The sequence below is a fragment of the Bombus pascuorum genome, chromosome 10 (genome assembly GCF_905332965.1).
Source record: "Bombus pascuorum chromosome 10, iyBomPasc1.1, whole genome shotgun sequence".
Classification (NCBI taxonomy): Eukaryota; Metazoa; Arthropoda; class Insecta; order Hymenoptera; family Apidae; genus Bombus; species Bombus pascuorum.
This window is the reverse complement of record NC_083497.1, coordinates 11,305,466-11,322,373: the sequence shown is the minus strand read 5'-3', so window position 1 is coordinate 11,322,373 and position 16,908 is coordinate 11,305,466. Positions and strand designations below refer to the sequence as shown.

General features: G+C 41.4%; 1 protein-coding gene across 2 annotated transcripts; it reads right to left on the bottom strand.

Moving 5' to 3' along the window:
* Positions 1 to 1,006: 1,006 nt before the first annotated feature.
* On the bottom strand, positions 1,007 to 16,667 carry LOC132911489 (uncharacterized). Of its 2 annotated transcripts, XR_009659013.1 has the most exons (16): positions 16,105 to 16,667; positions 15,343 to 15,481; positions 15,040 to 15,173; positions 14,676 to 14,916; positions 14,465 to 14,581; positions 13,634 to 13,863; positions 12,314 to 12,523; positions 10,892 to 11,135; positions 10,149 to 10,423; positions 9,749 to 10,067; positions 9,021 to 9,497; positions 7,869 to 7,999; positions 3,100 to 3,251; positions 2,727 to 2,989; positions 1,568 to 2,275; positions 1,007 to 1,531 (listed from the first exon to the last, which is right to left on the bottom strand). XR_009659013.1 is itself a non-coding variant. In XM_060968144.1 (15 exons), the coding sequence occupies exons 2-15, from the start codon at positions 15,476 to 15,478 to the stop codon at positions 1,995 to 1,997; spliced, it is 3,210 nt and encodes a 1,069-aa protein (XP_060824127.1). In that variant the 5' UTR covers positions 15,479 to 15,481; positions 16,105 to 16,667; the 3' UTR covers positions 1,007 to 1,994. The 2 variants fall into 2 exon arrangements, 1 of the variants encoding a protein (XP_060824127.1); XM_060968144.1 differs by having other exon boundaries at positions 1,007 to 2,275.
* Between the last annotated feature and the right edge of the window lie 241 nt (positions 16,668 to 16,908).

Here is a 16,908-nt window from a genome sequence, read left to right as displayed (position 1 = left end):
ATATCTTTTTGTTATCATTAACCGATGCATCCTTCTCTGTAACTTTGTCGACTTTACGATACATCTTTTCTTCTCGCTATCTCATTGCCGCGCAATCTTGATCGATCGATTTGCCCATTAGCAAGTGGTCTGTAGATCGAAACTAGTTGAACTTAATTGCGAGGACATCACGGAGTATAGTATCAAACTATAGTCCAAAGTTGTTTGGAGGTAACTTCGATGCTGTACATTTATATATATAAATCACCACGAATAACCGTACGAAAAGGAAAGTAACGAAGAGTATCTCGATGGACGTTAAACGTTCACGTAACGAGAAAACCGACGTGACTCGTATCCCGAATGTTCGAAATTTGATACTTTGGATTCGTATACAATAGCTGGTCGTGAAAAAAGAGAGAAGAATAATACAACGAACTCGAGGCTTTTCGGGCCAGTGAAATTCACGCGATTAGAGCCCACATGGGTAAAGCTCAATGACTCGTCGATGATGCTACAACAATGTTGCTCATTCCAACGACTTTAATTGGCAATTGCGAGGCTGTTAGCAAAACTGCGCTTTTTTACATCCAGTTAATCGAATCGCGCTCTGATAGAGAACCTTTGCCTATTTCCAATTACCCGCGATCCTCACGTTAAATCGCTGACTGACCAATACCAAACGAACTTTTTTCTACTTCGTCTAGTAAGAATAATCAGAGACCTTCTGAACATCCTAGATAGCGCGTACGCGATTAAACTCGCTACGAAATCCGTAGAAATCGAATATGTGTACAATGATATATGAGAATTTAAATTAACACGTATCCTGTGTATTGTCGATAGTGTACGTAATTACAACAGGGAGGATGCAAATAAACAAGCTGGAAACATAAACGAACAAGCAGGAAATGCAAATAAATAAAACGAGGTTGCAAGCAAACACGCCAAATATATAAACAAACAAAGGAAAAAGGTGAATAAATGAATTTTCTAAACGGAACAAAGTCATCGACGCATCACGGTCTTCGTATGAAAGTTTATTTTCTATTCGGTGTGTCGTATAAAGCGGCGCGCGATTAAATAATCCTAGCGTTACATCTTTTCACAATTTAGGGAGCACAGAAGTTTGGATATTAGATGGAAACCAAGAGACCGAGTACTCAGGAAAGCTTCTCCGAGAGGAAACCTTGCCGGAGCTCTATACTGGGGATCCTTAATAAAAATGTACGGTCATGGAGCGTAACCGTAGGTGGTGAAGATTGATGGAAGTATAGAAAGGAAGGACGGTGTGTTGCAAGGAAATTTTTCTTTCGTCGAATTTGCCAAAATCAGTCGACGTTAACTCGGATCGCTAACGGAATTCCAATCAGCCTGCGGTTCTCTTTAATTAACGAAGGGTCAGAACGAAAAGTGGCAAGAGCTAAACGAACGTAATCGTTCTCAGGCATAGATTAAAATTTAAGGCGATGTTCTAGTTGCGCGTGTACCTCTGCCGAGTTTCACAGCTTTCTCTCTCTCTCTCTCTTTAGCTCTCTCTCTATCTATCTATCTATTTATCTCTCCATCTATCTATCTCTCTATCTACCTATCTATCTCTGTAATCATTATATACTTACGAGTCAACGAGACGCATTCTCGAAACACGAAGTTACCCGTTGTCTGCGAAAATTAAGTTTTCATCGCGTTTCATCGAAGAGCTGAACAAACGGCAAAGCTCGATACTACCATAGCTCTACTAAATATCTTGCAAGGGAAACATTTATTTGACGGTTGCGAAAGCACGAAAGTCGTGTCGCGAGCTGTTCAGCGGCGCTTCAAGAGCTTGAAAATGTCGGCCAAGTGTCAAAATCGATGAACATGTATCTTAAAAGTGATGTATCCGGGACAGGAGGGGCATCAGGCGTATTCGCGACATGCTGAAATGTAAAAACGATTCCACCTAGACAATTTCCACCGACTCGCCTCGAGATAAAAAATTCATTTCCCTGGAAGCACCTACTACTTCGAAGGAATCATTCTCGCGACTTCGCCACGCAGTTTCTTCCAATACTTTCATCCGTTTCCAAGGATCCTAACAGGGCGTTGCCGTAATTACACAGCCTCCTATTCAGAGTTGCCTCGAGCGTATCCCAAGATGGCAATTCGTCTCCATTCTTCGACTCGGAGCAGTCCAACTTCCTTCGAGCATCTTGCGTGCTCCATGTCGGCGATTCCTCTCGGCTTATCATCTCGTCGAATTTATTTTTCTCGATATTACCATCCACGCGCAAGCTAGACCCAGCCGGTGAACTTCCTGAAATTGAAAAATCGATCGCCGTATTGTTTGCACGGCGTTACCAGGTTCCGTTTGGAGAAAAAAACCAATCTCGCGCTGCTGGTAAATTGTTGCCACGTTCGTATTAAGCAATCGAGTGCCTCGAAACGAGGCGGGAGTAAATCAAGTGGATCGCGAGTCGGGTTAAAATAATTGACTTTATAAAAGATGGTAAATGGAATGACTATTTCAACGTAAATACAGTGGCTCGCGAAAAGGTTGTCTTCTTTGCCTGTAGTCTTCATACGTACGTGTAAGATTTTATACATATATACATTTTCATATTAATTTCAAATTTTATCGATATCATGACGATACGAACGCGTCATGTGACACCGACAAGAAAATTCCAAAATGTTGCATATAAGACACAGAATGCATACCTAAAACATGCCACTGTATTTCTAGAATATACCACAAATAAAATAACCTTTGATAACGTCCCATATTGGAGCGCGATATCTTCTAAGGCTGATCGTGCCCGCGATAGAATCGATCGAAGAATTCCAGGAGGACAACGAGTTCGAGTCCCAGACGTTACACGGACGTCGTCTTCTCAACGCGTTACGTCTCACAGTGTCATGCATCTCCTGTATCTCTCTCTCCAGCTGTTTCTGATGCTCCGCGATGATTCGCCGCTCGCGAATTCCTGGCGACAGACGCGCGGCTGAATCCAGAAAATCCGACTCCGGTCTGAAACGAAGAAAACGGAATTCGTTATACATCGAGTACCAACCAAAGGGAACCACGCCCATTAACGACTCGTTAAAAGCGAGGATCTTCTCAGAGAGACGGAACCGTACCTCGGTCTGTAGACTTGGATCGGTGAACTGGATGTATACAAGCAGGTGGTCTTCTTCGAACGACGAGAGGATTCTCTGGCCACGCGTTGTACCATTTCCAACACGGCCACTTGCTCCTCCCGTGGCAAAAGAGCGGCGACTTCTTGCAGAACCTAGAGAGAAGAAAAAGTTTCGTACTGACTTTACATCCGATCCACGATTTAGCTCTGCACGTCTGGAAGATTTAAAGGAATAGGATAGCTTCCGAGTAGATAAAACGAAAAAGTATTTCCTCGTGTTTTTAAAACACTGCTGATGACGTTAAAGCAGCGTAGAAAGGTTCCTTTTATTTAACGAAAAATTTGTTCTTTGCTAAGAATCTTTGGTAACTCCAGCACTGCTAAAATTCCCCTTCGTTCGATGGTTGAACGAGAGGAAAGTGGTGCTCGGCAGTGGCGCGTAGAACATGGTTCGGCGGTAGCTAGGATTAAACTTAGTTTCGAAGCGCAAAACGCATTTTCCATAAGCATAAGGGGGTCCCGGTGAATCGGGCTGTCGCTCTTTAAGTAGAAAGTTACTTGGCACATGGAAGACGGCGACGAGGGGCAGGAGCCAAGAGCTCCTCGGTGTGCAGAACGCGCGAGAGCGCTCCGGGAAAGTAAATACGTGTCCATTTTTTCCCTTTTTATTCGTCTTCAGTGGCTCTGGAAAAACATACATCCGGAGTGCCAGAAACACGAGCGAGTCTCTCTTTTTACTCCATCTTCGAGACTGTTTCGTGCATCAGGTTCGAACGATTCCTCGGCAAAATCGTTGAAAAATACATATGAAGAATCGCTGACGACCCGGGCGTAATCCAATCGAAAGATCTTCGCAAACAAGCCCGCGATCCGCGAGCGAAAACTGCTTCGATTTCACGTGTACTGATTGGTACGACAAACAGAATGAAAATTTCTCACAGTCACGATCTGGGGGAAATTCCATGACAACTTTACGACGCACGGAAGGGAATCGTTCGCGAGATAAAAAGTTCGAATCTATCGTCCAAAGGAAAACTTCTTTCTGAAACAAAACTGCGCACAAGAATGTTGAAGAGATCGATTCCCGTCCAAGCGCTACCACATTTCCTAAAGGCTATCACGGCAGAGGTACGCGCAACCGGAAATTAGTTGAAATGGAAACACCTGACCTCCGAAGATCCTCTCTTCGCTGCTAGGAATAAACAAAGCGAAAAATACGATCGCACACTTTCATTCTTCTCGACTGCGTAAAAGTTTAACGATATTAATTCACGAAGAACTTCTGTGATCATTCGAGTTTCATTCGTTGAAAAAGATGGTCGAGGACTCCGCGACGAAGTTATCGTTGCTTCGAAGAAACTCACGATCTATCGTAATAATAACGTAAAGTCGAAGAAATATCAAACCATATCTTGCGCCGATGTAATATTACGAAATGAAATATGTAATAGAAAAGCATATCTTCCTTTACAAAACTCTATCACCCGTTGGACAGAACAAACTTTGAGGAGCTTTGAAAACGTTAGATTCTCTACTTACTCTCGTGGGAGATACGAACGAGGAAAGAATCGAGTGTCGTTTATTTTGTTCGAAAGAACAGCTCTAGACGCCGATGCCTCGAACGATGGGGACGTTAATCAGGTAAGTAGGAACCGACTCGGAACCTCTATAGAAGAATTCCGCTCTAACTGTACCATTCTACGCGACGGGGGAATTGGACAGAGTTTTATTGATCTTACATGGAAGTCTCGCTGTGGATGCCGCGGATCTAATCACTTTTGAGGCAGAAAGCATCCTCCAAATTGTTGAAATCATTCATCCTCGAACTCTTCCGCTATAACTTAACATTCCGACTAACAGTGAAAAGCTCTATATGAAATTTTATTCTAAGAGAAAAGCGAAAATGTCGTTCGATACGATGGAAAGTAGGCAGGTTATTTAGTTCGACTCGTGTTACTTCACCCAAAGAAAACAGGATCGAAACAATTTCGCGGTGAATGACGTTAGTCGTGGAAAATAGGATCTCAGGACGTCTGACGAAGAATTTCGTCGGTACTAGTTTATCGGCCAGGGTATCGGCCAGGATATCGACCAAGGAGGATTTTGGTCTAACGTCCACCCAACGCGTGTAAACTCGTCGACACCTATTAAGTTTGGTTTAACTCGATCCTCCGAGCCCTACGAATGCTGACACGTTTAAGGTTCTCTGGAGACTCGCTAACCTTTAAGAAAATCCCTTTGATCCCGAGGTGAAATCTCATTGAGAAAGTACGCGGAAACAGGCGAGCAGAGGGAACGATTCTCCTGACAGACAGTAAAAAAAAATCGGCCTTCGTAAGTGCGGGATCGTGTCCTCTCATTTACAACTCTATCGCTCATCTGTTTCCAGGGGAGCAAAGTGCCTTCTGTCTAATTACCCTCTGAGTTCGATCGAAAGTTCTCGTAATAGCTCGGAGAAAATTAAACTGTCGAAGACATATCAAAATGTCATTTTGATAGATTGATAAACGCTGAAAGAAGTTGGAGCTAAAATTACATTGCAATTGTTAAAACGCGATTAGAATTTCTATTCTGGATTCGTTTACCGGAACGTCTACATCTATCCTTTAACTGTTCTCTCTGCTTTTCTCTTTACAATCGTCTGCTCATTCATTGAATAAAAGACGTTACTAGCGATCGACACATCCAACAAGATATTTATATCATTTGACACCGTAAAGAACTGCAAAATGATCATAAATACGGTAAAATGAAGATTAAATCCAGAAGGTATGAGTATAGGTAAGAAAGTATATCCCGTAATAAGATTCATACTACGGATATTTTCAAGATAAAGTAATTTCCTACGTTATGGGACAACGCATGCGATGATAATTTTTGACAGTCTATCGATATCGTTTGCGAGAGCATCGTTCCCATCGCTACCTTTATGAACGTCGTTGTGGCAACAACCTTCTTGTCGTTATTACGGTAACACGATCCTTTGAAGTAACATTGCAGCCCGATTTTATGATCTCTCCGTAAACCGAGGTTTCACTTCGCAGTTTCTCGTCGTCGGCTTTCCCGAAGCATTAAACCGGATTTCAAACTGCCGCTCGAAAATGCAAGAAAAACGGAAGTCGTTTTGACGCGGGCTAAAAAGCGGACCCGTTCGTAAAACGCGAACGTCTTTTTAGCCGTCCCTTTGATTACGCCCGTTTCAAATTTAATCTCAAGCGTAGACATCCTGGACGAACGCGTTTTTCCCAGCTGCTCGTTCTCTCGAAATTATTCTTCATATTAATTAACAATTACCGTTGCGCGTAACTGTTTACGAATAAACGTTGCTTTATTAAAATTGAAAGAGTAACACGGTCCAGAACAAAAGCTGATTTCTCTGCGCCACCGACGACGATTTAAATAATTTGTTATAATCTCGGTCAATACTGTAATCGTATAGTCGGATGTTTCGTGTGAAATTTAATAAAAGGGCCGATTTAATATACACGTTCCATTAACTCTTATTTGCGCCCCGATTAAAAGTCAATTTATATTCGTCGAAGATTTATGCGAACGGAAAGAGGAACGATACACAAGAGGGGCCGGTCTCTTAACAGCGACGTGTGAGCGACGTTTAATTCGCGTTGTCAAGGAAGAAGCCTCCTGGTGAGAGATAACCCTTCGTCATACATATATACGTATATACATATGCGCACATACGATCACGCGTTGCACGCGCTTAAAGCCTTACGGAACTTTTGGCTCGTTCTCGCTTCTCCCGTTACAACAACCTTTCGAATTTGATTCGATCCTCCCCTTCTTACCTTTAATCCTGTCCGTGAAAAAGCATTAACGACCGATTCAATGGCGTTCTACCGGCGCGAAATTCATAAAGATCGGTGGTTTTTCTATCTAGGGTAGCTGGTCTTAACATGGTTACCAGCGTCGCTATTAAATCGACTGAGACTCGATTATACAAGCAGAGGATAATGGGCCGCCGCGCGTCAGAGAAGAAGCGGATCGTCGGAAATGGCGGAATTCGAGCAACGAAATCTGCAGTTCCTTCAAGTTCCGCCTCGATATTATTGTCGTAGAATCTGGCGCGATTCGACGTCGTTCCAACGTGTTCGCACGGCGGACACCCCTGTGAAATTACTGTCCTGGAATTGCCTTCGTGCACCGGAAATCCGTGCTCGTCTAATCTAATGAAACTGCGCGAACTGTGTGTAATTAAGCTGCCTCGCGTCTGCCGCGCGCGGAATGAAAGCTGAGCCGAAACTCCAAACCGAGCAAACACAGTAGAACGCGAAGGACCAGGAACGCAAGTTTCACCGCGGAAATTACTCCGACAAATAATCGGCCATCGAACCTATACCTATACCGCATTGCAGAATGATATACTGGTCAAAACGCTTGCAACTGCCACCAGCGTTTGATTTACATACGTTCAAACTGCTGAATTGCCCATACGACAGTACAGAAATTCGGTACTTCGAAATATCCATCCTACGACGTAAGACAAATTTCGATCGAAGGATTGCTTAATCTCTCGGAGATATACAAATACGGGAAACCTCTTCGACTACCTTTCTCTCGTTGCAGTAGTTTATTCGGAAGCTTAGACTGTTCTCGATATGTTTGCGAGGACACTGCAGGTTGCAAAAATATCTGAAAATAACTAGAACGGAGGATGTTGAGTTAAGTTAAAGTAGACGCGAAAGTTGAGACGATAAAAAGAAAAATCACGAAAATATGAGAGAGGTTGTGAAGTTTGAAAGTTAGACAACTCACCCTGAACTTGCCGAGGGAGACCATGGCGGAAATCAAATCGCCAGGACCACGATGTCGAGCTCGCGATCTGCTCATCGACGCGACGTATGTCAAAGGGCTGGCATCCCTCAATTCCGTGTGTCCTGCAACCCCTAACGAAAATATTGATTTTGCGACACGTACCGCATATACGTAACTTACGTAAACGCTTCTGTGATCCGGTGACCGAACATCGAGACATGGACCAGAAATTTGCCTACGTCACCGAACGACGACGTTGATTTAAAACGCGAAGCCCAAACCGCTCTCTCCCCAGCAACTCGCACGGTTGATCTATCGCTCGGCATTTTCAACTCGAATTTTACGTGCCCGCTACGTATGAGATTCTCTGGCGACGTCAACGTAAATCTTTGTCTCTTCCGCGCGTTTAGCCTCGCTCAACGAATGACACTGCTCTTCAATTTTTAATGCCAAACACGTATATTCTATGCACGATCGCGGCTAGATAGGGCTACCATACAGTGGAGAAAGGATTTTGTTCGATGGCCTTTCCAAAGCTGAGTGAAAGGATTTCGGCTACTACTATCCTCTGTCCAACAATGGGGATAATTTTAAACTTCAGTTGAATCACGTTCGATGGGAACAAAAGATGTCAGCAGGAAATAATGCTCACACGAAAATCTCACATAAATCTTTATCAAGAGAAGAGCGAATATTTTTTTGTTTATTTTCGTGGTTTCCCAAACAAAGCTTTTTACGCGAGAAACAAAAGCCCCGCGAATGACGTATTGGAAAAATTGTACAGAAATGGTTTCGTCCGGTTTTACGGTATCGACCTTTTTCTCTCACCGATGCGGCAATGGCAAATGCGAATTTATACGCAACACGGAAATAATTAATTTTACTCGTTTCTATTAACCGGAAGAATATTAGACTAATGTTTTCCAACAACCGTAACTAGAAGTTTCACGTGAAAACGGGAACTCACTCGAATCACGGCTGCGGCTCTAATTAATTCTCGAAACTCGAACACTCGGCCGAAATTCGTTATTACTACGTGACAGTTTCCGCGAGTAAGATAGCGAATTCTTGTACCTATACTGTATACTACTCCGTTTACTCGCTTATGAATTCGATGGAACAAACCAGTAAATATCTTATATTTCCTCTAACCTTCCTTTTCAGTCGAGGCAATCGATCCTTGTAACTTCGATAGAAAATCAAATAGCTCGCTGATTCTGTAATGTATACTTTTCTTCCTCACGATCGTACTGACACTCCTAGCTTTGCTCCACGTGGAGAACGAGCTGAGACTCTTGTTCTCTGTGAAAGTTAAATTGTATTTAATCGCCCTGTCTCTGGGAAGAAAAATCAGACGCAGAGAATTCCCCGAACGCTCGATCATCTTCGTCATATTTTCTGCCCAGCGCCAACCCTTTGATAGATAGTCCACGATCCCGTTAGCAGGTGATATTTCCTCGCTTATCACAGATTTACAGAATATCGATAGCGATTGCATCTCGGAAGCATAAACCTCCTGTCCCTTCTTCCAAGACGTTGCACACCAACCATGTTCGTGAAGGCTGTTGAAAAGATTGTTCAGATACGGACGTAAAATAGGCTCGAGAAACTTTCGATCATAGTCCATACCTTGAACAATGAAGTATTCTTAAAATTAAAATAAAATTTGGTATTTCATAAATAAACCGTGGATATTCGTGCAAATATTTTTATGAACACGACTAAAGAATCTAAATAGAAATTTATTTCACCTACTACGAGTATTTTACTTTGGATATTTTATATATTTTTGCGCAGCATTCTATACATTTTTGAATCTTACATTTTTTTCATAAATGCACAAACACTCACAGTTTATTCATGAATAGATATATTCCTACCAAAGTATAGCCATTGTAAAAGTATTTTGGTCATTATTGGAAAAGATTCCAAATCCATATTAGCTGTTTCTCTGTCTCTTGCGATAACATCGATCAGCAGTCCGACCGAATAATCAAACTGACTGCTCGTATTGCAATGTCTTCTTTTTTTTGATTCCTTATGATCGTTCGTTCGCAGCTTGCGATTCGCCATCGGATAACTCTGGTTCTTGGCCTGTGTTAGAATTAATTTCAATAGGAACACGAGATTCTCCACCTGTTCCGTCATACAGTAGGATAATTCCGAGAAATTCGAGTAACTATAGTTGTCCGGGTAGTTCTGTCAACACAGAAAACGAGTCTTTGTCATACTATCGGGAGCTGTAACAAGCAGCAAGCTGTCCTGTCGTGGAAATTCTACCTGTAACAAAGCGTTCTTTGCTCGTAGAACTTGCTCTAGGATCATGCTAAAATATTCCAACTGTTTCTGGCTATATCCGTAATCCTCATTGGACGTTTCTCTGGGCAACGCGGCAATGATATCTCGCCATCTCACAATGAGCTCATTCTCCATAACGTCTAAAGGTCTTGGTACATCACGTGTCATGGAGAAAGAACGATAATGAAGAGTCTCCAAGTAAGATTCTAATAATCGACGATCAGAGACGTAAGAGTCCTCGTGATACGCCATTCCTCCTTCAAAATACAAAGACATGAATTCTATGGGCTATGGACTATGAATTATATCGAATTCAAGTCGCGCGCGTCCGTGCTAGTAAATTTTCAAGCGTCTTAATTAAATCACGCTACGATTAAATGATACACATCGTTGGACGTAACAGGCGTGACGCGAATAAACAGGCAGCCGGTGAGTAAAGCGCGATGAAAAACGGCGGTTCGATCGAAGAGTATCATCGAACAGCTTATGAATGCATACAAATTGCCGATACATTCAACATTCTCAATAATGGTACACGTCGTTATCATCGCTAATTAAGAATTTCCATGGAAACCAGACGAGCCGCGCGTGTCGCCGAGATATTGATTGTTATATGAAAAATAGCAGCGAAAAGAAATCGGAGATTGGATAGAGCGAGTTCGACGAAAACAACACCGGTTCCATTCTTCTAACACACTTTTTTTTCTTTGCTCAAACTGAATTACCTCTCGCGCATTGTAGCATCACGTTGCAGCGCGGATGAAAGTAACACCTCAGGCTCTGGCATTTCAGAGCAGCGACTAACTCGTCCAACGCTAATAGAACATGACACGAAAGGGTATCGGGCGCCCAGCTCGTCAACGGATCCGGTCCTGTTCTTTCTAGAGCCCATCGGTGCACAGTTCTCAGAATATGTCTGGAAACTACTCGTAAACGATCTGGAGGCGAGGGGCCGTTTTTCCGTCCTGCCTAAAAAAATTTCACTCGTATATAAATTGCGAATTTTCATGCATTTATGGAGAATTTAAAAATGTAAAAATGTGCGCAATGTACGCATGATATGCAAAAGAGTATGTTAGATATGCGTAGCATATAAGCATCGGATGGTTTGTAGCGTTTTTGACAGCCGATATATTCTATTACGATCTATATACATATTACTATTAAAAATATTCACAGTCTACCCATATTTATCTACGAATAAGCATTGTTAAAATAAGAATGGCGATCAATAAAGTACAACGAAACTAGTCCGCAAGTGGAGGAAGGAAAAGAAGGAAACTTTAAAAATCGATTCAACTTTTCTCATTACGTATTCATCGATACGCCCTCGATTACTGCAGTTTCAAGAGGACAGATAAATTATTTTTGAATCCATAAATTGTTAATAATAACATTTTTATTAAATAGCTAGGAACGCAATGGCGTGGTTTGAGAGAATAGGTGGATCTCAGGCTTCAACGCCGCAGTAGGATCTCTATCGTGAAAAGAAGAAGGTAAGGAAAAAAAGAAACTGGTTCGTGTCAGAGGAGGGATGGCTCGTATTTCAGAAATAGGCCAAAGAATTGAAGATCGCGTGAATGCAAGCTCGTCTGTGTGCGGATACGATGCACCAGCTAGATGCACGTTGAATTATAGCAGAGACGTCGTGTGAAATCAGTCGTTGTTCCCCTGCGACAAGTGCAAAGGCATGATATGCACCTAATATTCCCATAGATGAAAACGTCAAAAGGAACAGACCAAGCTCGCCTTGGAATATCTCTAAGACGATTGTCGCCAGCGACGTCCAAAAAAGACAAATGATATATCCAACTGAGTTATTCAAATGTAAAATCCATCGAGACAAAGTGTATGTGTCGAAAATGTAACTGGGAATCGGATTTAAAATATTATATGCAACATCTTGTAAAACAGAATAAAGTAGGGATATTTGAGTCATCTTATATTCAACGTTTTAAAATTCTAAATCTTGAACTTTACATGGAATAATCAAACTCGTATATTATAAGAAATCATTAGCCTTTGAGGAAATACTATGTACTTTTATATCTAATACGAAAAAAATATAAAAAATGGGAGAATAATTCTTTCGTAGAATCAACGAAGCGGTAACTTGCAAAGTATTGATTGATTGAAGGATCGATTACCTTTGGTTTCGTCGGTAAATGCAAAGTACGGCCTTCGCGCAGCTCATATAAAATTTCCAAAAGCACGGATTCAGTAAGGGCTGGTACACTGTCGGCGGCGTAGTGTTGACTCATAATTTTCTCGGCTGCCGGAACACGTACTCTCCAGAGAGTTGCTCGGTTCTCGCAACGTGCACCGGAATACGGACCGACGACTACCGCGTACATGCCCTGGAACAGCAGCGACAAACAGATGACGCGAAACAAACGAATCTGTCCATTTGAGCAAGAATATGGAGATTGCCTAGTCAAAATCAAATCTTCCACTCTCTCTCTCTCTCTCACGCACGCACTAACGCACGTTCTAACGCACGCACGCACATACATACATACATATACTCTCGAAAATTCCGAAGCGAGACATTACAGGCACGTATACTTGGGAAAAACTCATTTGCCTTTGCTTTTCCATTAACGCATCAATCGTATAAAGTGGCACCAGCAAACGAGTTAATTCGTTTAAATGGTTACCGACTCTGTTACGTTCGCGGAATCAAAAGGGACTCGCGTGGTGAAACGATATACCAGTCTCTCGTTCATTAATTTAATTTACCAGTGAATCGGTTGAATCGCTAATAACTTCAACCAACCAAGGATTTACCTTGCGGACCTCATGCAAATCGATGTTTCAAGCAATCCTCGTTTATACGTAACAAGCGTTACATCGTCGCGTCAGTTGTGCAGCACTACGTTGCGCGAGCTATGCACTCAGCACGCGTCACGGTACACGGTAAACCGATAGATCGTTAGAGCGCAGCCAAGAATAATAAAAGATCGCGTCGGCATCGTTTGTGGCGGAATGCAATACTTATCTCGAGATAGTAGCTCCGATGAAAAGTGTGAAACAGAATTTGACGAGAGCACTCGAGACTTTTTGCGAGAAAGCATCCAATGCTGCGTATCGGAAACAAGTGCACTTAAAGCACCTCGTTCAAGAAAACCTGCCTTTCTGTTACCTTATTTTCCACCGATGAAGAACGCATAGTTTTTGGTTTTTAAAGCCTCGTCGATGATTCCCGCGCTATTTAATAATCATTTATCTACGAACGATATAATGAGGATAATCAATGCTCTAATTACATGACGCGTGCGTAAAACGCGAGTTAATAAACTTCACATTTTCGATACTTTTGTATTGATGAAATGGAGCGGAATAAGTGCCGACGCGATAACGAACTCAAAACTTGATAAACAGGTTACGATCTATCAATACGGCGTAAAAATAGAATCAAAAAGCACGCAAATTGATATCGTAGCACTTATTTTTTTATATACACGTACACTTTGCGCTGCGGTGTAATGAAGAAGAGCATCGCAATGATAGAGAGGTATCCGTTGAGGATAGTCCGCTAAAGTGGGCCACGACGACACTCCGATACCGATTAGTAGCCTGACTTCAACTTCGCGAGCTTTAAATTTATCCAATCCGATTCTAAGCAGTATCCCTCCGGAATCTTCGATCAAGGCCACTCGATGATTCCTTGGCTCTGGTAATGGTCCGTCCGAGACAGCTAGAAACAATTACACGATCCTGTTATCTAGGGAACACTGTTAAAAAATCACATCGTTAGCTACGGTTATTGTTTCACACGAGACTCGGCACGACTTGATTTATAAGATGCTCCTTAATACGGTTATACGGAAACTGGGCGATACAATACTTGCTAGGTGCTCGTTATTCTAAATCCCTTACAGTCGTTATTAAGCAACTTTGCTCGAGCGCCTTGTCCTGATTTATTGAACGCTCGGTATATCGAATTACCAAGTTACTTGGTACATCAGTTATTTAGTACAAGCAGAGACTAACAGGAACAGAGAATTAAGAATGAAAAGAACGATTAAAAGAAAGCGAAAACGAGAACAAATCGTTGAGAATGGGTTTGGGGACACGCGTAATGCCAAGATAATATTACATTGATAAGGAGCACGAAATGTACGAAATGCACGAAATGGAGAATTGGATGAATAATAACGAAGCGATGAATACTTTATTCTTGTTTATGGTCCCTCGACGAGTGACTCTTGTCGACTGCGTTGCATAGAAAGAATTTATCGCGCATTTCTATTGTTCTTAAATTAACAAAAGCATTTAAATATAATTTAAAACATTACCTGACCCGTAAAATATTCGACAGTGGTCCGGTTGCTTCAATATCTTGTCGAGAATTTCAGCATCGACCACTTGACCAGGTGAAACACAAATTCCGTCGTTCGTTTGATCTGCAACGTCTGAAACAGCGACTCCACATTTGTCCCTGTTTAATTTGTTTAATTACTCTGTGAACCATTCCGCAAACTAAAGAATTCCGTAGATACGAAATACCTCGTTTAATAGCTGTGGCCAATAAATTTGCCAATTTGGCTTTTACAAGATCTCTCCTCAGCCTTCCTGCGACATCCACGTACTCCCGCCAGACTTCCGCCCCAACGCCAAGCATCTTCAGCCGAATAAAGCCTGGTAGAGAGGCATCCTCCTCGACACACACCATCGAGCGTCCCTGCTCGGGACTTACACTCGAAATCGACAATGCATCTATCCGCAGCAGATATTCAAACCTACCTTGCTAAAAAGGAAAAAAAATATAATTCGAAAGTATTGGTACTTCTTCTTCCTATGGGGTTTACCAGCTTCTCAACTTGACGTTATGATTACAATTCCAGAAATTCCGATCTCCTCGCCCTTTTACCTTTATTCGTCGAGGTTCGTTTAATGAAACGAGAAACATAGATGAGAATCTTCGATCGAGATTACCAGCGCTTCGCATCAATCGTTGGACCAATCTTTCCACGATAGCTTCGATCGCAAATGCATTAGAGGAATCTGTAACAAATCCATTCGATTCGACACTCGACTGGTAAAACTCTGGCGGTTCACAATTTCCTCTTGAATTCAATATTTTTATTGTTCTCAACGCCTCCACAGACGGAATCTCTCCATTGTTCGCCAAATCAAAGAGTAAGATTTATTGAGAAACTGGTTAAGCATTCACCATTCTGAGCCTCGTCGACCAGTTTGCGAAAATACGTGTTCAGGTTGCACAGCTGACCCTTGGTGAAAGTAAGCTTCGTAGTCATTAATCGAATGCTGCCCTTCTTGCACGATGATCCACTAGGTACGCAGCCCATCCTCTTCCGAAAAGAAGGTAACTTATAATAAACTGACATTTATCATAAATTCGATACATTAATCTACAAAACTATAGAACAACCAATATTTTTCAACTCAAAGAAGGAAAGGAGGAAAACTTGAAATATTTTTTTCAAAGTAAAATGTATCGTTATAATTCGTTTTCTGAATCAATCAGCATCACAATAAAAAGCAGGCAGTTAAACAAGAAACGATGCAATAAATTATTAGAAAATATCAATATTTCGAGAAAAGGGTTTCTAAAAAATTGACAAATACAGACTTATCGCTTTCATTTGATCCATTATCTCCTGCGTCTAAAACTGTACCGAAATAATTTATGTAGGATATTCCACAAACATGCACACTCTACTTTCTCGACAGATTATATGCACATGCGTATTTCTGTCAACTTGTTACATAATTTCACGTTCATTCATCGTGATAGCAACCCTTTTCTCCCCGTTGAATCTTGTTCGACTCCCTTCTAATCGTCTCGGATGACTCGTCTTAAGTAACATCAATTTAGATGTAAATATATTCTAAGGATTTCGCAATAATGTAAGGAATATTTCATCACACACGAAGACAAAAAGATTCGCTTCATTTTACTTTTAGTACGTACCTTCGAAAGGACGATGAAGTCACAGGCATAGATTCACGGCAAACGCTGAACGAACACTATATCACGGAGCAAAGCCACCGAGTGACGTTTCCATTCCATCCGGAAAGATATTGACACTCTGCGATCGTGACCATGTAAATGCACCGAATGCCAATTATTATTCAGCAGATCGGCTAACAATACCATCACAGTGTTCGGCCACCGGAATTACTTCCGATCCTGATTGTGTGTGCTTGACTTCCGCTCCGATGAACGTGTATCCGTTGCTTCCTATACATTATGTTACCATTACAATGTTTCCTAACTACGCGTACAGAATCTTCGAGTTCACTCTATGAGCAATAAAAAATAGACCTAAAATTGTCAAATTACAGATCTATAAATCATTATATATTGAAATCATCATATCTACATAAATCATTTTTTCCCAAATATCTTTACATTTTCGCTATTTTACTATTATAGATACACAAACTATAAAACTAATTTGCTGCTATGACTTCATACCAAACAGATCAAGAACTTAATCGGAATCGTAAAAGAATATAAATAGATAATCATTTTACGTACATACATATATAATTTAAATTAACAAAAAAAGAATAGAATTTCTAATAATATATTTTTATAATAATAATTACTACGAATATATTCCTATAGCAATTAAATCATTTGTCTATATGCCGGGCTTAAAAATTTTGTTCACTACTATATGGTTCTTTAGATTCAATTGTGAATACATAAGCGTAACAACGACTCTGATCTCATTTATAAAGTTTCGGTATGCAGTTTCTATATTTTCGA

Excerpts from the sequence above, each read along its gene's own strand:
- LOC132911489 (XM_060968144.1), bottom strand. The coding sequence starts at position 15,478 with ATGGGCTGCGTACCTAGTGGATCATCGTGCAAGAAGGGCAGCATTCGA. Across the intron at positions 3,252-7,868 it reads TCTCCCTCGGCAAGTTCAGG|GTTCTGCAAGAAGTCGCCGC; the intron begins GTGAGTTGTCTA and ends TCTTCTCTCTAG. Across the intron at positions 2,276-2,726 it reads AATATGGGACGTTATCAAAG|GAAGTTCACCGGCTGGGTCT; the intron begins GTTATTTTATTT and ends TTTCAATTTCAG.